The sequence below is a fragment of the Centrocercus urophasianus genome, unplaced genomic scaffold, assembly GCF_019232065.1.
Source record: "Centrocercus urophasianus isolate 14NV4802_14NV808 unplaced genomic scaffold, USGS_Curo_1.0 seq_16, whole genome shotgun sequence".
NCBI lineage: Eukaryota > Metazoa > Chordata > Aves > Galliformes > Phasianidae > Centrocercus > Centrocercus urophasianus.
Window position 1 is genome coordinate 43,886,811 of NW_024884711.1, and position 23,528 is coordinate 43,910,338.

General features: G+C 43.9%; 1 protein-coding gene across 7 annotated transcripts in view; it reads right to left on the reverse strand.

The window, feature by feature from the left end:
- Nucleotides 1-23,528, reverse strand: part of CRHR2 (corticotropin releasing hormone receptor 2) — a 132,396-nt gene that overhangs the window by 81,310 nt on the left and 27,558 nt on the right. For 6 of the 7 annotated variants that reach the window (XM_042817072.1, XM_042817075.1, XM_042817078.1 and 3 more), the window contains one exon: nt 10,898-11,017. In XM_042817072.1, coding sequence (XP_042673006.1) covers nt 10,898-11,017 — 120 coding nt within the window. Of the gene's footprint in view, nt 1-10,897; nt 11,018-11,152; nt 11,517-23,528 lie in introns of those variants that run through there. The other variant, XM_042817074.1, reaches the window with a different exon arrangement.

Below are 23,528 nucleotides of genomic sequence, written 5' to 3' on the forward strand. Positions count from 1 at the left end.
ATTGGTAAGGAACTATGAGAGGTTGTGACTCTGCAGAGGACCTGTGAGCTGGCAGCAGTCACCTGGCTCCCTGCAGCCCCACGTCACTCAGAGAACAAGTGCACGAGCTCACAGTTGTCCAAGCATATCACGATACATAGATGCTGACGTTTCAGGTATTAGTGGCATAACTTGCCAATAATTAACACCCTCAGCACTGAGAAAAAGAGTAAGTAGGAGTTCACATCTGAGTTTAGTTGAGATGGTAACAGTGCACTAAAAAAGTAATTTCCTGTTTTGTCTTTCTCATTTCCAAAGCACACTTTCTGTTTTCCATCCCAATCTCTGCTCCCTGGCTGACTCAGGAAGATAAGGAACTGCATTAATTTATGGGTCACTCTATGGTCAGTACTTTCCAGCTATACAGGGTTTTGGACAGTGCAGGCACGTTGGGAAAGATTCTTCTTTCTTCCATTTTCCATTGGCTTTTACAGGTACATCAACCCAAAAAGGAAAGTCCAAGCAGGCATATTCCCCTTAGTGAGCAATACAGGCAGGCTGGTGATAATCGACAAGGAGTCAGTAGGTTATGTACTCAACAACTTCTTTGTCTCAGTCTTCACTGGCAACTGCTCTTCACACAGCCCTTGAGCAGAAGCGTGATAAGGTGAGGACTGGAAGAGCAATGTCCTTCCCACTATAAGCAAAAATCAGCTCTAGAGCCACCTGAGCAACCCAAACATCCATAAGTCTATGGGTGTTGATGAGATTCATCCCAGAGTCCTGAGGGATGTAGTCATCAAGCTGCTTTCAATGATGTCTGAAAAGTCATGGTGGTTAGGTGATGATCCTGGTGACTGAATCGTACAATCACAAAATGGCCAGGGTTGGAAGGGACCTCAAGGATCATCAAGCTCCAACTTCTCTGCCACAGGCAGGACCACCAACCTCCCCATTTAATACCAGACCAGACTGCCCAGGGTCCCATCCAATCTGGCCTTGAACACCTCCAGGGATGGACGGGGCATCCACAGCCTCCCTGGGCACCTCACCACTCTCATAGTAAAGAGCTTTCCCCTGATATCCAACCTATATCTTCCCTCCTTCAACTTAAAACAGTCTCCCCTTGTCCTGATATTATCTACCCTTTCAAAGAGTTGGAAAAAAAAAAAAAAAGTTGACTGAAAGAATAGCAACATTACACTCATTTTTATACACTCAAGAAGGGTAGAAAGGATGACCCAGGGAACTACTGACCTGCCAGCCTCACCTCTGTGCCAGGAAAGATCATGGAGCAGATCCTCCTGGAAGCTGTGCTAAGGCACAGGGAAGAGAGGGAGGTGATAGGGGATAACCAGCATGGCTTCACCAAGGGCAAATCCTGCCTGAGGAATCTAATGGTCTTCTATGATGGTGTAACTGCATTGACAGACAGGGGAAGAGCCACTGATGTCACCTAGCTGTATGTCTTAGTTTCCCCTGCGATAGAGTTGTTTTCTTCAGGGTGTATGTTATGATGCTATGCTTTTTATTCTAGGAGTAAAACAATACTGGTAACACATCAATGTTTATAGCTGCTGCTAAGCAGTGCTGTGCAGAGCCAAGGTCATCCTCAGCGAAGGGCCCAGGGAGATGGAAGGGAACAGAATTAAGACATCTGACTCAAGCTGGCCAGAGAGGTATTCCATAGCAAATGACATCATGCAGAAGCAGTTTTGAAGGTGGTGGAAGTACATCTCTATGTCTCTTCCACTGCTTGGGGGCAAGCTGAGCATCACTGGTTACATACATTTATGTATGTATATTTGCCATAGTTATTATAGATTCTTTTCCTCTATCTTAGTAAATAATTTTATTTTATCTCAACCCATGAGTTCTACCTTGTGTTCTTTCTTTAATTCTCTCCCATTTCCCACTGGGAAGGGAAGGAGGGAGTGAACGACTGCGTGGTGCTTCACCCCCTGCCAGTGGATTACAACTGGATCTAAGGAAGAAAGTGTATACAATAAGGGCAGTGAGGCACTGGCACAGGCTGCCCACAGAGGTGGTGGATGCTCCATAATGTAGGCACTCAAAGTCAGGCTGGATGGGTCTCTGAGCACCTGACGGAGCTGTGGGTGTCCCTGTGCACTGCAGGGAGGTTGGACCAGATGGCCTCTAAAAGTCTCTTCCCATCAAAACAATTCTATCATTCTGTAATTTTCCCAGGGAAAGATTTTTATTTTTAAAATACTGAGACAGTTTTTGTTCTTATTAATTGCTTCAATAGATTGCTTCTTATTTTACAGGTCTCTTTTGGAACAGCATCTGGCCCTCCAGTTTGTTTCCAAGCACTGCAGAACTTTGTCAGCATAATGCAGTCTGAGTTTTATTGATTTTAGGAATTTGTCCCAAGAGATTACTGGTTACTAATTCCACGAGTAACATCTGATCGGAATTAAATAGCACTGAAAAAGGAAAATATCTACTAAAAATCCATCTCCCTCCAATTTCCATGGGATACCATATTTCTCATTGTCTTCCCAAGCTACTAAGAATGGCTACTATAAGCTGACACCAAGTAATAAGCAGTGTTGTGGTCCAAATCTGAGTGAGAGCTTCCTTTCCACAGGACAGCAGACCACAAGCAAAGTCTTGCATGACATTGGCAGTTAGAACTTCTCTGGGACCCAGACACAGCTTAAAATACTGCTCTTCCAAGCCACAGAAATTGCAAACAATCACCACCACATGAAGAGCAGAGATACTTCCATGCCACTGAGGAACAAAGAAGGAAATACAAATAAGCATCTAAATCTAGTTGGTGGATTTGGACTTCCTGAGCTGCAGAACAGCCTTCCCATTGGCAACAGGCAACTTCAGCAGCCACAAATAGCAACCACACTTCCTATATCTGTTTGTTATTCTTGTTAAGAGGGAAAACCTACAGCATCTGCCAAGCACCTGAGGGTTCTCAGGGGGGAATCCAGCAGTTTCTCGCAGACAGGAGAGACAAAGGGATGCAACAGGTAGCAGCATGGTAATGAGCACAGGATGTGCAACAAGGAAGAATTCCTCTGTCAGTTAAATGCAAGTTGCCTGCTTAAGCTTCTTTCATGGAGGTTCTCCACCTCAAACGGCTGCACTATGCTTTACACAGCTCTTGACAGAACACCTCCTTGGGAACAGAGCTTAGCACTTCCCTTCCTTTAGCAGCCCTGATGAAACCAGCACCAGCCATTCCCTCCATCCTGCAGCCTGCTGCCCAGCAAGCACTCCCCCAGGCCAAGGACAGCCAGGCTCCTTCTAAGCATCCTCCACCACCTCCTCCTCCTCTGTTTTCTGGTCACTGCTTCCCTTCAGGGAGCCCTCTTTACCACCCAACAGGATGTGGCAGCTGCTAAAGCATCACTGCCAGTGATTACAGCAGGACAACGTCCAGGACCACTGGTCACCCCAGTTCTCATTACACCATCCATCATTTCACCCTCAAGTGTCTCAGTGCAGATGCTTGTGGTCACTTTACCTGCACTTTAAGTGACACCCTGTGGCTGAGAGGAAGAATTACGGGCAACCATTCCTTCAGTGCCATTCCAATGACACTCCCTGGAAGCCAGAGTCACATCCTGGCTACACTCTCCCCAGCAAGCTCTCAGACCTCACCCTCAAACAGCACAGCTAGGTGGAAGATGTCATGATGGAGAATAACCAAAGAAATCCCACATCCACGTGAGGGTCCCCACACTGATCTAACTGGGTGGGATTTTTTCCCCCTCTCAGATGAGCTTTGTATCTCACTGTAATGCATTTAGTTCTTTCCCTTTCCAACATTCTCATGAGCTGTTCTCTCCTCCATTCCTCCCCCGGACCCAGAAGCACACAGAAGATTGTGCAAGCGTTATCTGATTCCCAATTAGTGGGAATCATCTGTTTGCCAGCTGGAAGTAGCTGTTTAGACAACAGCTTGCTCAGGCAAGCAACAGAGAGGTGCAGTAGGCATCTTAGAGAAGAAACATCCAAAAACCCAGTCTTTGCCATGGGGCTCAGGCTCTCTCATCCCACTGCAACAAGCCACTTCTCCAACCAACCCCAGGAGATGAGTGCTCTGCCCCAAGCTCAAAGTCAGGGCACAGCAAGGGTCAGGGCAAAGGAAAGACACCAACTACTGTGCATGGCATAGGTTTGACCCTTGGCATAGGTTTGGAACTGCAGCAGTAAGCTCTGGGAAATGTGTCAGATCTGCCCCAAAGATCGAGCCTAAGCTTCAGAGCATCCCACGTAGGCAAAAGAAGATTATAGCAAAGCCAGCTCATAGCTCGCTGGTGAAGAACAAAAATACTAATCATTGTTTAATTAGCTGCAGGAAAGGTCCCTCAAATGACTGAAGCAGCATTAGTAATTTTCTTATTTTACTACATGCAATTAACTTCTGTTCTACGCTCAATAAATATCACGCACTTCACAGGATGATAGTAGCAAGAAAGACGAGTTATTTTCATTTCTCCTTTTGTTTCCAACGCTCTATTTCCAACTACAAAAGCAGAGAGATCTTTTACTGCAAATTATGCCTCACAATGGAAAGTAGAAAAAAAAAAAAAAAAAAAGAAAAAAAAGTTGAGGAAAAAATGTAAAGCCTTCCCCATTGTGTATGCACTGAAATCAAGAGCTTCCCACTGCTTTATTTGTGGAAGAACCCAACCTAAAGTAAGAAGAGAAAATGAACGAAGATGGTTGAAATTTTCATCTGGATACAACTCTACTGGAGTCAAGCTGACCTCATCAGCCGCAGACTCAGGCTCCTCAGAGAGAGTTTTATGAGCTTAAAAATATGTTTTATTCCCTCCTCCAGAATTCCAATTCCTGCTTTATTTTCCCTCTGCAGTGTTTTTTTCCCATTTCTCATCCATCTCCTTCCTTTAACTTTCATGTTCTCTTGACTCCCTAACTGGCAAATACTGTCTTGGTCACCCCAGCATGACTGAAGACTTTCTTTTATTACCTTTCTGTGGTGAGTCCATAATTAAAACTGGCTACAAAACATCTTTTCTTGACCCAAATCTCCTCCAGTTGCTAAGGAGTCCAGTGGGGTAAAAGCCTTCCAGGCATCTAAGAAGGTGACAGGGCTCAGTAAGACTTCTGTAAGTCTGAAAACACACATGCATTGCCTAGCAAAAGGAGAAAGCTTTGTATGTGACTTTCGAAACCTCATCTCAGCAATGTGTTTTAAATATGCAAAGAGCCCTTTGGTCCAAATGGCAGCACACCAGCACTGTTCAGCATCTGCTGGCTGCCACTTGGACACTTCCTCTTGCCTCATCCTTCTCCCCAGCCCACACCTCCACTGCATCCAGCTGTGCCTCTAGGAACTGCTACTCATGCTGACAAGGCACTCTTAATGGACCTTTAATTTCCTTCTCTCCCTGAAGACGAAAAGCCACCATAGCATAAATGGTCTCCATCTGTCACAAAGGGACTTGGTTTGCAAGGACGTAGCCTTCAGAAATCAAACCCTAATAATCACTCAGGAGAAGGTAAGCCGCGTGTATATGATCAACAGAGCTGCTCAGGCTGGTAAAATACACAAGGCAGAACACAATGTGAAAGTGTTAATTGAGCCTCGAGGCCAGCCACTTATAGAAATGCATGTTTCTGTAATTACCAGGGTGAATCTTATCCACACAGTTTGAACAAGAATCTAAGACTGATGATTTCCAAGCAAGGCTCCTGTTTTATACGTAGGTTAAAACCAGTGCTCTGGTTTTAACGTTGAACAATAATTAATCAGAAAGAAAAGCAGCACAGGTTAGATCTTGTCAAAACAACGGCTGTTTAAGCTCTGAAAATTAGCTCTTCTGCTCCTTTAAAAATAATCCCTCGAACCCCTTTTAGAAGAGGAGCATGGAAAAGAAAGAGAGCTATTAATTCACTTCTTCACCCTTCCCTCATCACACAAAAGATTATAAGCAATGAGGCAACAAAGAGCTGTGGGATTTTTTCTTTCAGTGTGAAGCAATTTATGCCAACAGATATAGCTGTGACACCCATGCCAGTGGCTCACCCTCTCCCACGTCTGGCCACACAAACAGCAGCCCAGTTGCTAAGTCACCAGCCCTCCCCAAATGCTTCTCCACAGTGCATCCAGCTACAGGACCAACAAGGAAAAGATGATGAGCACACCCCTGTAACAGACAGTGAGGGTCCAGAGCTCCATTAGGTGCTTACATGCCTATTTCCAGCAGCAGAGTGTCTAGAGAAAATAAGCATGCTTTTTGCAATACCCAAAACATTCATCTGAAGTGCCTGTCTCAAAGAGCTTTCGTGTACTGAGAGAGAGAGATGGGCTTCTCAAAGAGAGCTGCAGAGACCTTTTATCCCACTCACCACAAAAGTAACACGACCTCCTAAGGCCAGTTCCCACGTGGGGTTCGTTTCAGCTCAACAGACACCCAGCACAACACGCACACCTCCACTGCCAGCCCTTAAATGAGGCCTGGGAAGGGGTGAAGCCAGAGTCCACACTTGCTGGTCACTCAAATGCATTGCATGCACCTGAGCTCCCCTGGGCTGGCCCTGCCTACCCACCAGGTGCTCAATCACTGTTTCAAGCTGTGACTTAGCATTTCCACAGCTCTACCTTAATCTACAGACCAGAGGCTTGCAATGCTTCCACTTCTGGCTTGCCACCACCATCTGCCATGCTGAGCCAGCCTGGGGATCTGTCTCACCACAAAGCCCTTTCCACTGCACTGGCTGCTTTAGCCAAAATCCAAACAGCCATCCATGGCTACCAGAGCCATCTCTTGCTATGTGATGGACACTGGAATTCCCCATTACAAAAGGCAATTTGCAGTGATAGGAAAGAGCTGAAGTAGACATACTTTAGCCTGTGACACGCTCCAAATACTTACAACCACCTCTTCTGTGAGCTGTGAAAAAAGCCTCGTTATGCCCATCTGCTGAATTAATCAAGCTTGAGGATACCCTAATAAGTGAATTATTCTGTTTTCTAAAAGAGGAATAAGAGCTTCACGCTGTCAAAGCATAAACACATCTAGAGGGCAGCAATGATACTGTCATCTTTAGCTAAATATAGATCCTGAACAGAGACAAGTGCACAGCCACACAAGGCACCAACATTTCCCCCTTGTTTTCTACTTTTTCCCTCTAGGTTTAACACAAAAGCTTCGCTGCCAAAAAGCAAAGCTCTAAGTGGATAGCATCATTTTCAGATGGTTGGCCAGACAACTTTCTGCCTATGCTCACCCATCGCACTACGGAGAAACCAGACGTTAATTTGTCAGCATGACTGTGTTTCTCAAATTAAGAAGGGAAAAAAAAACAAAAAGCCCCAAAAGTAACAAAGTGTCAGAGATGAGAAATACTCCCAGACTGACAGACTGTGTTTTATGAATCCAGCTGAAACTTATCTGAGTCACACAGCAGTTCCCAGGGGACGCATAGAAACACAGGCACACCAGCACATCGCCGCGGGAATTTTTTGCAGTTAGAATGGGAATATTTGATGAAAAGTAAGGCAAACAGAATTATATATATCTTTAATGCGCTACTTCTTACGTGGTATTTTTTGTGCTGGTACACTGCAGGGTGTTGGAGCATTCCACACACATCTGGTTGCTGAGTTAGAGTGATGGTCAGAACGTAACAGCTGACAAGATGGATACCAAGAGGTCCATCCAAAGCCTTCCACGAGCTGATGTGTGGTTCCGCCTTGAATTCCATGCACTACATGTATACAAAACTACAATACAAAAACTACAGTAAGGCAGAGAAATGGAACTCTGAGTTCCAGGACTCAGGGAGGCTGGTTTGCCACGGAGCGGAGGATTGAGCATGACTGAGCCTGCTGTATGTTCTCCATACAGTCTGGGCACTTACAAGTCTGGCTTTTCTGGTGTCTGGAATGCAAAATCTTTTATAAAGAGGAATTCTATGGGTCTGTCTCCTCAAGCTGACGAGCTGCTTATAAAAAACGGGTACAAAGTTTGAATCTCTGAGGTCTTAATTTCTTAAAAAGAAATCACCGAAACGGATCCAGAAGTTTTATATGCATTAGATTGAAAAATAAACTAACAGCCAGGTAAAACACAACTAACACTATGCTACAGCTCCTCAAAGGCAACAGCTTTCAAATACAGGATTCATGACAGTGCAACAAACAGCTGAATCACAAACCAGATCTGGATAAGCCCTTAGAAGACGAAAGGCAATCCACGGTTGTTTTTCTATACTTGCCTGAATTGTCTCTCAGAACCAACTCAGTACAATGTTACAAACAACCAAATCTCCCTCTACCTCACCAAAATGCAAAACAGAATGGGACAAACTACTTTCCTTGTCCAAGGCAGAAATCTCACGCCACTCCAAGCCATCCCCTGACCAAGTCTTGACTTTGCAGCTGGGTTATTCACCTCTGAAATCTGCAAGCTTCATGTCCCTGTTTTGTTTTAATCAGTTCTCTGTGTTTATTTTCTTACCAGCACACATAGTTCAGGCTTTGAGGACACTGAGTCCTTCTACAAATGGACAGCTAGTCATCCCACTAATATGGTGAAACCATGCAAGTAAAAAGAATCAGATCATAGAATCATAGAACCATTAAGGTTAGCAAAGACCTCCAGGACCATCCAGTCCAACCACCCACCTATCACCAATATTTCCCACTACACCATGTCTCCCAGTACAACATCTAAATGTTTCTCGAACACTTGGCCTCTCCAAATTATAGGCATATTCTCCATGTACTAATAGTCTATTCCTTCAAACCACAAAAGAAGTCGTACCTCTCTGTTCAATCTGAGCTTGCTGCCCCACTGCTTTTCCAAGCTGTAACCACCAAGTACTGTTCCCAGCGAGCTGCTGACTGTACAAACTGACTCAAACCTCAGGATAGCCCTTCTGCTCTTCTTCTGTGACACAACTTGGAAGAGCTGCCCAAATGGAGGAGTATAAGATCCTTGCAAGCTAGAGTGTAGCTTAGTTCTCTATTGCAAGCTCTACACACTGCTGCACCTGGGCACCAGCACAGCACGCACTGTGAGCCCGACCTGCAGACATGCATTTTCTTATCACAAATACTCACATTTTATACTGAAAGAGAAAAATGTCCATTTTCCCAGGCTGTGACAAAGAAATTATTACTGCCATTCAAAAGAAGAAAAACCCAAAACAACCAACCACACAAAAAAAACCAACCTCATCAGTATTTCTGCAATTTAAATTACATGCCACTGCTTTAAGAATGTATTTGAGGAGATGTATGCCACTGTAAGATGAGAATTAGCCATCAATGGAGAGACCAGAGAAGAACCTTACATCAGCACGGCGATGAACTACTGAAGCCATTAACACAGTTCATCAAAATACACTGGGGTATTTAAGATTTTTTTAATCCACGCACAGGAAAAACATTTAAATTCTCTCCAGTGTATTTATGACATAAATAAGAAATCAGCAGGGTTGTTTTTTTTTTTTTCCCCTTTATTCTTTCTTTTTGGAGGAACAAAAATAATCCAGTGGAAATACTGACATCCTCTGCCAAAGAAATGGAAACAGAAAAAAAAATACTCCTACTTCTTCCGAGCACCTTTGCTCTGCTTGCTCTTTCAGGGTACATTCTGATATGCTCGCTCTTGTTCAACCTGTCCTTAATTCTCAGAATGGGGGTGGGTTTTTTTTGTCTCAACCGAGACTGGAAATGTTTGCCATATTTACCATAATCACAGACAGCATAACCCAGCCCATTCCCATCTATCTTACTGCAAAGCAGACAGGTCAGAGAACCAGAACGTGGGACGATCCCGCAGCCGTAACTCTCTTACTTTGCTTAAAGGCAATAACGATGGATCCCTAAGAACACATCTGGAAAGATGCTTTCTTTTGCACAGCACATGCACAGAACTTTTGTTTAGTTGTCTGACCCGGGGAAAGAGGAAAGTCACTTTCTACAAGTTAAAAAATAAGGTGTGAGATGAGAGGGTCATTGCTAGCGCCATGAAAGCAACACTACCTGAACATCAGATTAACACCTGAGCAACAGTTAGGAATGGAACACAGAATGAAATGCTCCCAGCTAAAGGCGCCCGGAGTAGCTGGAAAATGAAGTGAGAAACAAGTAGGAGAGACGTATTTGGAAGTAATGCATGAAAACCTCTTAATGAAAGGTCCAAACAATATTGACAGATAAGGGAAAGGAAATGAGTGCCTGGGTCCGACAGCCTGAATAATGCATTCTCAGTGAGTCATCGTGACTGTTTACCCCTAAGACTGAAGCATCAGTTCCAAGAGATCATAAGGAGCCCCCGTATTCCCCTGCTCTGACTTTCATCTGCCTTGTAGCACCCTCTCCCCTTTCTCCTGCAGCACTGATGCAGCCACCCCAGACTTAAAAGAGGACGTGAAGTTACTGAGCAGATCCCAGAGCCTTCTGCTCATCAGACAGACCTTCCAGCCCTGTTTGTCCCCATTCACAGAAACAGTCTCTCCAAGGGGAAGCCCTTTCAAAATACAGTTGTTTGGACTTAACACCTTGCAAGCCAGAGGATCTTTAGTTACCCAAACGGCTGAAGCACTGCAACATTACTACAAGCATATAGCCATACATATCTGCATATAAACACACTGACAGCCAGCACAATACATTCTCCTTGAATTGATGGGGGCATTTTTACCCAGTCTGCCCAAACACGATTAACCAAAAAAGAATCAGCATCCAAAAGTCAGAACTTCTGAGAAATCTGCATCATTCCAGGCAGGAATTTTGAGCATACAGGCTGGAATGTGGAGGAAATGTTAATTCCCAGGGAAACACGCATTTCTTTTTTTCTTTTTTTTTTTTTTTTCATGGGAGAAATAATTTGGATGTCCCCAGCTGATTTCTCAACATCAGATGTGCCAGAGAAGGAAAGGAGTTTGCACTTACTTGTGGTGTTGTATTTGATCCCATTGAAGAACTCCGGGCAGGGTCTCTCCACCAGTTTCCCCGCCGAGGCTCTGGGCCAGCAGGTCCCGATCTGATCCGTGGTGGCATTACAGTACAGACCTTCAGAGTGAGAAAAAGAGACAGAAAGGGAGAAAGGAGCAGCTGAGAAAGCACACAAAAGCAACACACTGCATCACAAAGCAAACCCAATCTTAGCACTCTTTTCGGAGCCCTGCGCTAGGTAATGTTTCCTACCATGAAAGCCCAGGAAAGAGATAGAGAAACTCTCTAAAACAGTCTCTTGTAGATCCAGGAGGCTGCAGTTGACATCAAATTCTTCTAAGATGAACTGAGAGATGGTCACGTCCATTATTCCCCCGTGGGGCTGTAGGGCTGGGTTCAGTCTCCTTTCCCCCTTATTCTGCTTTTTTTGTTGTTCCCTCTCCTTTTTGCCTTTTCGGACACGCCAAGCTGCGGACACCCAGTGATCCCTTGCAGCGTGCTGGCAACTTGGCTGAGACTCTCCGTCTGCCTGCGAGGCTCAGTGCTCCGAGCTTTTCTCGGCTTTAAACCAGCAGCTCAGGAACCAATGGGATGACGCTGAGCCCGGAGTGAGGGGTTTGCGCTTCCCAGCCTGGTTCCTTGCTCTCGCAGCTCCCCGGTGCCGCCTCGCACCGCCGGGCTGCGGTAACGCTCCGCTCCGTCCCACCCCTCGCACACCGGTGGTTATTGGGAGCATCAGAGATGGACGCTTCTGCGAATCGGAGCCAGGGGGGAAAGGAAAAACCATCACAAGCAATAAAACCGCATTTCTTTTTTTTTTTTTTTTTTTAATTGGGAAAGCCAAGGCGATTGCTGCCTTTTGGTGCGGTGTGCGGAGCTGAGGATGAGCAGAGATGCTTGGACAGGGAGTGGAAAAAAGGGACCCGGCCCAGCAGATGGGGTGCTGGGTATGCCTGGAGAAAGAGGCAGAAATAATAAAATGGGGTGCTTTGGTGGAAGGGGGAATCAGAACAAAGGGGCCTGGAGTATTAAAACACAGATCTCAGTGAGGGAAAAGCAGGGCAGGTGAACTGGGGGGACAGTGGGCTGGGGCAGGGCACTGTGAGTGGGGCACAGGATGAGGAATGGACTTTCAGTGGACCCGAGGGAGCTGGGGTTGTTCAGTGTGGTCAAGAGAGGGCTCAGGGGAAACCTCATCACTCCCTACAACTCCTGAAAGGAGGCTGTGGCAAGGTGGGGATCAACCTCTGCTCCCAGGTAACAGCAATAGGATGAGAGTTGATGGCCTTAAGCTGCATAAGAAGATCAGGTTGGATATTAGGAAATGCTTCTTCTCAGAAAAAGTGGTGCTGCAGTGGCACAGGCTGCCCAGGGAGGTGGTGGAGTCACCGTCCCTGGAGGTGTTGCAACGTCATGGAGATGTGGCACTGAGGGATGTGGGCAGTGGGCATGGTGGGATGGGCTGGGGTTGGACGTGGAGATGAGAGGTCTCCTCCAGCCTTAATGATTCTGTGATTCTGTTTCTCTGATTAAGGGGACAAAGAAGTAAAGAAAGAACACTGGTTTCCAGTGGCTGGAGAGAGCAAGCAGTTTGGAAAGGGTGAGTGCTCAGACTGAGCCAGAAGCAGAGGGAAGAGATATGGGCAAGGAAACCACGGTGCAGGGAGGGAGGGGTGCCAAGGGCTTGAGAACCTGAGGGCGTTGTGGAGAGATCTGGGGAAGGGAGAGGTGAGAGTAAGCTCAGAGGTTTGGCTGGAGATGCTCAGAAAGCTGGGCCCTTTGGAGAAATGAGAGCTCAGTGGGAACCGGGCAGCCTGGGATATGGCAGGGAGTGGCTTTGACCTAGCCAGGCTTTTTTGGCTTCTGATACTAGGATACGAGGAAGCCTTTAAGCAAAAAAAAGCATGGATTTGCTGAGGAGGATCATCTGGGACCATGGACTCAGAAGAATCTTAGGAAGAAAATAGAAATCTGACTCTTAATGGGGAAAAGCAAAATAAGTGCATGCCATAGCAGCAGAAATTAATGCAGAAACTGAAGATGAGGACAACAAAGAAATTTTGACAGAAAAAAGGGATCCAGCAATGGACTTCTGCTTGTTTACAGTCTGCATTCACAGCTTTAGATCAGACATGGTGCTTAAACTGATTTCTAAGCAGTGGTACAGAATTTCTGGTGACATCCATCTCCCACTCTGCAATGGCCTGGATCTTCCTGGTGATCACAGTTAAGATTGAAAGGCTTCATTCTTCACTCTTCGAGGACAGAAAGAGGAATGTTATCCAAAGAAAGGAAAAAAGTACACTTGGGCTAGAAAGACAAATAAATTGCCAACATGCACTGATGTGAGAACTAGCCAGAAAACGATCTTGCCATCTGGGAAACTGGAGATTTTTGATCATTTTCATAGATGGCAATGCAAGAGGGGGAGAGAGTTTTGGAATGAGTATTTTTTGCTTTAAATATGCAAAACCAACAACTGCCCCAACTACCCATGCAGCACGATGCTCTGAAACAAATGAACAAAGCTCTGTCCAGAGCTACGATCTCCTTCCCAAAGGAGTGTTCCTAAAACTGCAGTCCTTTCTGAGAAACCTGCTTTTTGACACATTCACCTTCATCAGCACTTCCAGATCTCCTCATCCCGCGCATCACTAGGCCCAAAAAGCAGGAGAGAAAATGTATTCAGCATCATTCACACACCACCACAAACATACCGGTTGTCTCAGAGCAGGGCTTGTGGAGAAAACTCTATTTTGGGAACTCTGGAGTGAGAGATGCTCCAAACCTCCAAGCAACTCACAGGGATCTGTCCCTCAAAGACCTTTTCCTGTTGCTTTTGTGCAGGGCAGAGTCACAGAGCTTGGGCAACAGCCTCCATCCCTCACCTGCTGCCTGCACCGCATGCTTTCCCACTGCTTGCACAGCACCTTCTGCACCGGCAGCAACATCTTGGCTGAAGGATTGGGGCAGCAGAGCTTGATGAGCTTTTGGAGGAATTAATCATTTTCTGAATTACCAAAAGAATGACAGTTTCAAAAGCTGAGCTACTTATACATTTGGTAAACCCTTCACTTTTCTAAATATCGCCCTGTATTTTCCAGCAAAAATACGTGAAGATTCTTCAAATGGTTCCAATATTACAAAGGCTGAGCTGCCTTTAATTTCAAAACCATTCTTTATGGCACTTAACACCCCTACAAAAAAGCACTGAATTAAACTAAATATATTTTCCACAGTGAAGAAAATGGTTTCTTCATTTAAGTCAGAAGAGCTAGAGAATCGATCCAAAATGATTCTCCCTTCCATCTTCTCAATCCAGCTACTTGTAGAAAATCAGAAGCAGTACATCAGGTAATGCTACTGTATTACATATACTGAACAACAACAAAAGCCCTCAAAAATAAAGACAGAAGTAATGAAAAAAAATGTCTTGGAGTAAATCTGGGTGGGGAAAATAGCTTCTTGTTTCTTGGTCCGCAAATTAGCCCCTTTGTTGAATGATCTCTTTGCATTTCTACCTTGGCCTCTTCATGAACAGCTCCTTTTGAAAACTCTCCTCATGTACAATTAAGTACTGAGCCACAGTTTCCCTCTGGCTGGATCTGGTCAAATCATAGAATCATAGAATCATAGGATGGCCTGGATTGAAAAGGACCACAGTGCTCATCCAGTTCCAACCCCCTGCTGTGTGCAGGGTCACCAACCAGCAGCCCAGGCTGCCCAGAGCCACATCCAGCCTGGCCTTGAATGCCTGCAGGGATGGGGCATCCACAGCCTCCTTGGACAACCTGTTCCAGTGCCTCACCACCCTCTGGGTGAAAAAATTCCTCCTCATATCCAACCTAAACCTCCCCTGTCTCAGTTTAAAACCATTTCCTTTTGTGTGGATTATCTTCCCTCAACCATGGGCTGATTTTCACAGTGCCTGGAAAGGAGACCAATAGACAGATGGACATACAGCTTCAAGAGGCTGAGTTTGATCAGAGTTGAAATGAGACTTTCATTCCAAACCTCCAAAAATACATTAAATTTACCTGGTAGCACAGGGTAACAAAGTCTGAAATTTCAATACATCTGCACAATTCCAAGTGGAGCTCAGCAGTTTTGCTTACGTTTGAATTGGTATGGTTGGTGTCCATCCAACCCATGTGCCAACGTGAACCCATTGCTACAGTAGAGATTGGGAAAGTAAATTCACCAAACTCAGAAATGGAAGGAAAACGCCCAGGCTGCCCAGAGCCACATCCAGCCTGGCCTTGAATGCCTGCAGGGATGGGGCATCCACAGCCTCCTTGGGCAACCTGTGCCAGAGGAGACTGGAAAGTGACCGACGGCACTTCTGGAAAAGGAATCAGCTCTGCTTAAGAGTGAGACCTACACTGCCTGGCTACAGAAATCTTTGTATGCCAGCTCTTGCACTACTTCACATACTTCAGTTTCTCACTCCCCAGCCACCCCACATGTGGTAGGGTTGCACGGCTGCTGTATCACCCACCTCCCTACCCACTGATGCGATGAGCTCCTTCCCATCTATGAAAGCTTTCCATGTGCAACAGCCTCTTCCACTGTGCAGCACAATGATTGGCACAAGAAATTCACGTTGCCCATCAAGGCACCTCGTTACACCACTGCTTTCCCTGACTTAGTTCAATAGACCTGCACATGAAAAGCCATGAACACTTTATGATGGTTATCACATTCTCAGTGATAAGGCTAAGGCGAATCTCAAAGGTTTCCCTACCGTGGTTTTGATGGAAAAACAGCAGGCAGAGAGAAAGATGAAAGAGAAGAAGGAGGATGAAATACATTTCTTATTTGTGGAACTGAACTATTTAAATCCTGAGAGGCCAACTGAGAGGCAGAACTACAGCTGATGGCAGGATCATCAACTAATTCCTCACATCACTCGGCTGTTGTAATTGGGAGTTTACTGCCTACCTTCGCATTTGCCTACCTCTATGCTTTTTTTAATATAAGGCAGAAGGGTTTCAAATGGCACAAGAAGTGTCTCCTCACCTCTTCCTTTTCTGTTTGAAAAATAGCCCAAGAATCCTTATTAAGCAATGACATTTCAGCATCCAATCCTAAAATTAGTGGGACTACTCAGTTGGGCAAGGAATACAAGATCACACACTTTAAAGAAGCTACTGATTTATCAGAGGGGCTTCTGGACCAAAAAGTTTCTCAACATGCACTGTAAAACGGATCCAACCACAATTTCAAATGCAGCAACAACGTGGCCGTAACCTGGTAAAGTCCTATGCTGTACTATGGCTTCTCACTATGAACTGTACGCTGTTTGAGGACAGACTCCTAAAGAAACCATTTCCACTTGGTTGTGGATGCTCCATCCCTGGAAGTGTTCAAGGCCAGGCTGGATGGGGCCCTGGCAGCCTCGTCTAGTATTAAATGTGGAGATTGGTGGCTCTGCCTGCAGCAGAGGGGTTGGGACTTGATGATCATTGAGTTCCCTTCCAACCCAGGCCACTCTGTGATTCTGTGATGCTGTGATTCCCCTGTAGAGTACAGCTCTTCTAATCAAAACCTGGTCCTTGCTGCATGTACTTGAGATGAACACAAACTGAGCACAGCTGCAAGTTATCGCATGCTAAGGGGAGGATCAGCCATACAAATGAAAGCCTTCATTTCAGTTGATGGACTCATCTGTTAGAAACAGGGGACAGCCTTTTTTTGCTGGGAATATGATTGTAGTGAAGAAAGACAAAATTAAAAAATGCAGGTTTGTGATGATGAATCTCTCCATATTCACAGAAGTTGGAAAATATTTACTGTGGGTGTAAAAAGATTCTAACAGCATAAATAATAAATGACTTCTAGCTACACATTAATGTATTTCCTCCAGCACATTAATACACTTGTCATTCTCTACAGCTACAAAACCTGTACAAGTGAATCATGTTACGAGACACTGCAGGGAGATTATAAGAACACACAAAAGAACCAACCTTGACATGCTCATATAGTGCCAGTGTTATTTTTTAAGTGAGCCGCTCCGGGTGAATGTGCAGAACACCACACATTGCACAAGAGCACAGACACATTCATTTCAGAATAGCTGTGATTTTATGCAAGGTCAAATTCAGGGTCAGTGTTTCACGGATAAGAACACAAAGGACCCATTTTATATCCAAGGGTTGCTCCAGAAGTAATGCCTCCTATTTTATTACATTGGCCCGCGATGTCAGAGGTGGATGTTGGTGGGATGGCAGTAGAGGTTGAACCTTCCCACTAATATTTCATTGCAACATTTTGTTGCTGTGAGACAGATGGCAGCAGAGGGGCAGCCTGACTGAATGGTGTCTGACATGGAAGTGCGTAAGAAGCAAAGAGATGGAACTGAATTCCTCCATCCAGAAAAAATGGCACCCACTGATGTTTGTTGATGCTTACAGAATATTTATGAAGACCAAGCAGTGGATGTGAGCACAGTGAGGCAGTGGCAGGTGCATTTCAGCAGTGATGCAATCATAGCAGCTGTGAAACACTGGCTCACCTCCACTTTGTGTCTGTTGTAGTTTCCACAGAAATAAATAGGAGGCATTACTTTCAGAGCAGCCTACGTTTGTGTGTGTGTGTGTATGTGTATTATATATGTCTATATATTTAAGCCTTTCAATGGCCTGGTCCTCTGTTTGCAGTGTAGGTATGTAAAATAAAAGAAAAATGGGGTTAGGTCATATCTTATTAGTCCCACCTTCTTTAGGTCAAGTATAATGGGATCACTGCCACGTAAGCATGGATTAAGGGGTCTTGCCCTGCGCTTTTCCTTTCAATACATTAAGCAGTAAGATTTCTTGTGGCATAATTCAGGCTGTGCCAGTCAGGCTTTTGCTGCCCCTGCCTCCCACTCTGTTTTAGCGTGATGTTTTTCAGTGCATGCTAGGAAGATCTGAGCAGTCATCCTGTAAGTCTCAAGTCGAAAGGAAGAACAGAAAGAAGAAGTGGAGAATAATAAAATTCTCTGAAGTCAATCTCAAATTTCCTCTGAAAACGTACAGACACTATGCATGATAACTGACTTGGAAACACTCTGTTCCTCTAAGTGCCCAGAAGTACCTTAGCACTGACCAAGTCAGCAAGGAACAACAACAGCAAATTTGCTTTTAGGCCATTAGGTCTCTTGCTGTGTACCTCTACTCAGGTTACTTAATATGAGGCTGAGCAAAAATTGGACCTTACACAAAAGGAAGGATGCCCACCATCAGCACATCCCCAGGGAGACTCACTGTTATTGCTTAGGCTTTAACATATGTGAAGAATTTGTGGGCCTTTCCCCCATAAATGTGGGAAAGAAAACACAAACAAAGGGCAGATGAGGTAGCCTTGAGAGCAAATGAAGCTTTCCTGCCAATGTTTTGGTCCTCATTGAGCTGTCAAGCCTACAGCATCCTCTCAGAGATAGAGTGTCCTCTTTATAGCTCACAGAAGCTGGAGCTTGGCCTATCTATTAGTTTTGATTGGAATTAGCCAGAGTGTCCACGAGGAGAATGATGAAGAGCAATCCAAATACGTCTCTTCCCGAAGAAGCCATGTTTAAAAACAGGCTATAAAACATAAACTAAGTTGCCAGGCAGGATATTGCCTGAAAGCCACAAGAAGAGTCTCATCTGACCTACTAAAAATACTAGGCTGTGGAAAGGAGAAGAATATTAATCTGCGTTTTAGGAATAAAGAAATCAAAAGCCTGGATTAGGTTATTGGGGTTGCTAAGAGCTTTCTACATATATTGACTAATACATCTTGCACATGTGGAAAGAATCTTACAGTCCCCAGCGAGACTTTCCAGTTGACCAGAAACCTGTATTGGCTCCTTTTGTCTTCCCCGAAGTCTGAAACTCAATCTAATTTTCAATTGGTTCTGCTGGGAAGCAAAAAAGCAGTGGGTGATCTGCAGGCAGTCTTGGAAGTTCATCGTGCTTCTGTCTTCTGTGCAGAGCTAGTGGTATTTCATAGCTTCCCAAAGGTTGACTGGCATTTGAAGACTTTATAACTGCTAAACATTCAGTATTTCAGAGGCACTGTTACATAGAAATTCCCAATTATTCTCCTGTTAGTATTTGGATATCCTAAAAAACATTAGGACCTTCCTCCAATGGTCTATCCATGAACATGTGAGGAGAGAGTCTCCACCCTCTCAAACACTACAGATGTAGAAAAGAAAGGAGGAAAATCAAACAAAACAGCACAGGACAGTAGTTTGTCCAAAGTCACACAAAGGTTAGCAGAAAAGGAAGGACAAAAACTCTGGAATGGTTTCATGTCACATCTCTTTGTTTTCTCCAGCACAAATATCTCCAGAGGAGCCAATTAGCCCGGGTTTCCTTTGCAGCCAGTGGAAAGAAATAGAATTCTTTTTTGTAATGAAATTCACCTGATCTATTGTTGTCATCTACTTTAGGATGAGATTGATTTTGCCCTCAGCTCCATCCAATGCCCTGCGATCCTCACTGCCTGAAAGGGAATATATAGCAACTAGGGCTGATGTAAATGTCTACATTTAGTCCAGTGAGTCCCATTCCAGATGCCTAGAACACAGGCCAAAATGCTGCCAAGCCAATTCCCAATGCCCCACAGCTCCTACCCTCATTGAGTTTGGGCTTATTATCTAATGGGAGATCAGACCAACAGAATTTGAACAAAACACATCATGAATAATGAGGAGAAAGTGTCCTGCTACGACATTACTGTCACAATGCCAGCAACATGCATTTATGTCTTATAGATGTCATGGTCTCATATTGAATATAATTATGCGTAAAAAGAAATGCACACACCACGAACACTGTAAAATAGATTTGTATCAAGCTGGTTATTGCAAGAGTTTGAGGACAGCCAGCAAGCAGCAGAGAAAATGCCTAGGAATTAATCAGAAGAAATGATGAGTGGTCATGTCCATTTCAGAAAGTGAGACAGTTCTTCTCAGAAGCATCATTCTGTCACAGATAGCTAGGAAGGATCCAGTCACACCAGGTAGAAGGTGGGATGATGAGGCATGAAAAGTGGATTACAGCAATAGCATTAAGGTCATGTTAACTGAGGAGGAGGAACCTCCTCATCTGTGATTTGAGAAGCACTCCTGAGCTGCTACTGTATGAGGCTGCAGCCCCAGAAGAACGGAATGGATCAAAGAACATTTTCTGTGTCTGTAGCATTAGTTTGTGCCTGTCTGCAATCTGTGACTCTTGCTAACTATATAATTTCAGATACCTTCTGGGATAACAAATCCATCTACTTTGCTTCAGATCTTTCACTAGCATGGACTTGCCATCCTTTACCCTTTCTATGAACACAGATAGTAATTTGGATTCTGTACCACAGCATAACTCAGGCCTTGCATCGGTATGAGCTGGATAACTGAGAGGTCCAAGACAGCAGAAGGATCCATCTCACTTAGTTTCAGCCATCCGAAATGTGGGTGTCTAGACAATGCAGTGTATCTTGGCTCCTCAGCTGGGAGTTGGCTACTTTCACAGAATGATGCTCCATTTAATTTTGAGACAAATATTTTCTTCAAATTCATAATTCTTAGGTGTTCTACTAAGTAGGATGTAATTCAGCCCAAGAAATGGTTAGATAAATCTTTATTTCATACAGAGCTCTTCTATTCCAATATATCACATACCTGATACAGACATTGGAGCTGTAGATACATGACAGATGTTAAGCCTAACTTGAAGAGGACAAATCACATAGTGCAGTATAGAGCGCGCCAAAGCAGAAACAAAAATGGCTACACTACCCTTACATGATAAATCATATTAACCATTGCTCATAGAGATGGTTCAATGGTGGGGAATTCCAGTGAAGCACACACATAACAGTCATTGACTTCAGGAATTAAGGAGGCATTTCAGTGCCTCATAAAATGGATGTAATTTGTTGATCTAGGGCTTAAATGCTGCTTTAATTGAAATGTACATGTAGGTGTTCAACTCTGTTTTCCATTAGGCTTTATTTGCCTTGTATAAAGCTTACAGAAGCTTTCTATTCTGAAACATAAGTTTAGAGCCACTCGTAAACCAACCGAGTCTGTTTTGCAGGTCAGAACTTACGTAGAAAGAATTAACCTTGGAACAGGGTTGAAAGCCAAATAAATAATGTTTTTCTGTTCTTCTTAAGTATTTAGACAGAAAGCTCAGTCTATAGCTGGTTATATTGGCACTGGGTTTTTATCAAAGCCAAGGATCCCCAAGGATTCAATGTGAAACTGCTGAAGATTGAAAGAAGGGCTATCATTAAAATAGATGCATTCTAGAATAGATGTAAAATACAAGGAACTGTCATCAAGTGAAATAACTGAGATTGTGATAGTTGTCTCTATCTGTCAACAGGTGCAGAAAAAATTAATTCTGGGAAGTGTGACATTTCTGATCTACGTGACAGCACAACTGTGTTTCTTTCCCCATGATGCCTTAATTTGTTTTGTATTTGGTAAACTGCATGCCTCAACCCAATGAATATTAAAGAAGGATTTGGGGAAAACACAGAACATTATGATTAAATATTTTGTCATTCATGTGCTTTCGCACTGCATTACAAACAGAGTATAACTTGTATTACTTCTCTCATGGACTCATTCATTCTCCTCGTTTACCTTCCAGAGCCTCCTTCCTCCAACCAGAAGAGTTGCTCCTGATGGTGCTAAGTGGCAATTATCAGAGGCAGACGTCAAACTATGTGGACTGATATCTGGAAAAGAACTTCTTTCAGCAGCTTTCTTCCAGCTAATAAAACCATCAGAACCATCACTTACAGCAATGTCGCGTGCAAGAAGCACCTGATCACCTGATCATCTCAACTTTGCCTTTGGGAGGCTATTTCATGAAGAAATAATTATTATTTGATTTTTTCTTTGCAAAGAGATTTTTTTTTTTCTGCAGCTATGCAATGTCAGTACTAAGAGTTACTTCGGTGAGGACCGAGTTTCTTCATTTTCATTTCCTGTACAAAGTTATTAAATATAAAACCTATTAGTTCATCCCTGAAGTATTTTCCCCTTTATGCAAACAAGCTCTCCTAGACAGGAATGATGAATGAGTAAATACATACCATTACACTCAGGGACAGACAGAGCATGGGTCAAGTGCTATGGAATTCTTCTGGATCAAAGGCACCAATGTAAGCAGGAAATAAGTCACCCCTAACAGAAGTGGAAGTCACTACCTTTTAAATATGTAGCACATATTTCCCTCCCTAGCTCCTAGCCTTGTTTGGCTCGCTGCCGTAGCAATGCTGATTTCTTTTGCTTGGCCACTGGAGGGCTCTCCTAATTCTCCATTACTGCAAAAGCCACGTTTGATTGAACTTTAATAACGTTAAAAAGGAAAACCTGTTTATAGTTACCTGGATATAAAAACACAAAACAAAAACAGGAGAGTTCATCAGCCCACAGGAAGATCTGCATGTGGACAAAGTGCACTGCACTTCCCCTTCTTCGGCAGCAAAAAATGTCACTACAGTGAGAGAGATGAATTTTGCTGGACGGAGAATTTCATTTTACGCACAAGATTATCAACCACAGAAGCGATGATGGGTTTGAGATGGACAGCAGCCTCATCAGCCAGTCCTTCCCATACCACATCCTTCCGCTCTGAAATCACTGCACCAATCAATTCATTTTTCAACCAAGTGTGCTTTCAGACCTTTGTCAGCTGATTTCCAATCTATTTCCCCACCTTGAGACCCATCACCCCGGCTGATCTGATATTTTTCCTGATGGAAACAGTGATGGATCCTTCATCTCATCCTTCCCGCATTAACGCTCATCCCATGGAAAGAGATCACGAAAGGCTTTCATTCCCCTGCTAAATCCACACTGTCGTGAGAACCTGCAGACTATTGCCAATTGAGCATTTCTAACAAAGTGTTGCTGTTTTTCTCCTCCCTATTCTTTTTTCTTTTTTAATCCAAAGGACTGAGTTAGTTAAACCTAAATGATCTTAGGGAAACAGAAGTTGTTAAATCTTTTGTTAAGAAAGTGTTTCCGATGCCAAAATACCAGGCAGGCAGTTTTGCCCATCCCAGAATAATTATTGGGGATGGACACAGCCTTGAGATGAGGGCAAACCAGTGGTATAGCCCTGCTTCATTCTGTTTTACCCTATTGTAACTCACAGCTCAACCAAACTCTTACATATACTCTGGGTTAAAATCCCTCTCCTCTTTTCCATTCCCCACTAAATGGAAATCCTGTTAATGTGCAGAGAGCACAGCAGCTTCCACAGGCCTCACAGGAAGTTGTGCACTTCCAGAAAGGCACCCTATACATCCTATACATATGTATATACAAATATACACACATATATAAATATAAATATATCATTTAGATACAAATTTGTAGCTATATATGTATGATCATAGAATCATAGAATCACCAAGGTTGGAAAAGACCTAAAAGATCACCCAGTCCAACTGTTCACCTATTCCCAATAGCTCCTACTAAACCATGTAATGATATATGTAATATATGATATATACATGATGATACATGATGATATATGATATATAATATATATGTAATATATGATATATACATATAAAACCTCTCTGTTGAGTTTCCTAGCTGCAGGACTACTTGTGGTCTCTTCTCCTATTCACCCAAGCA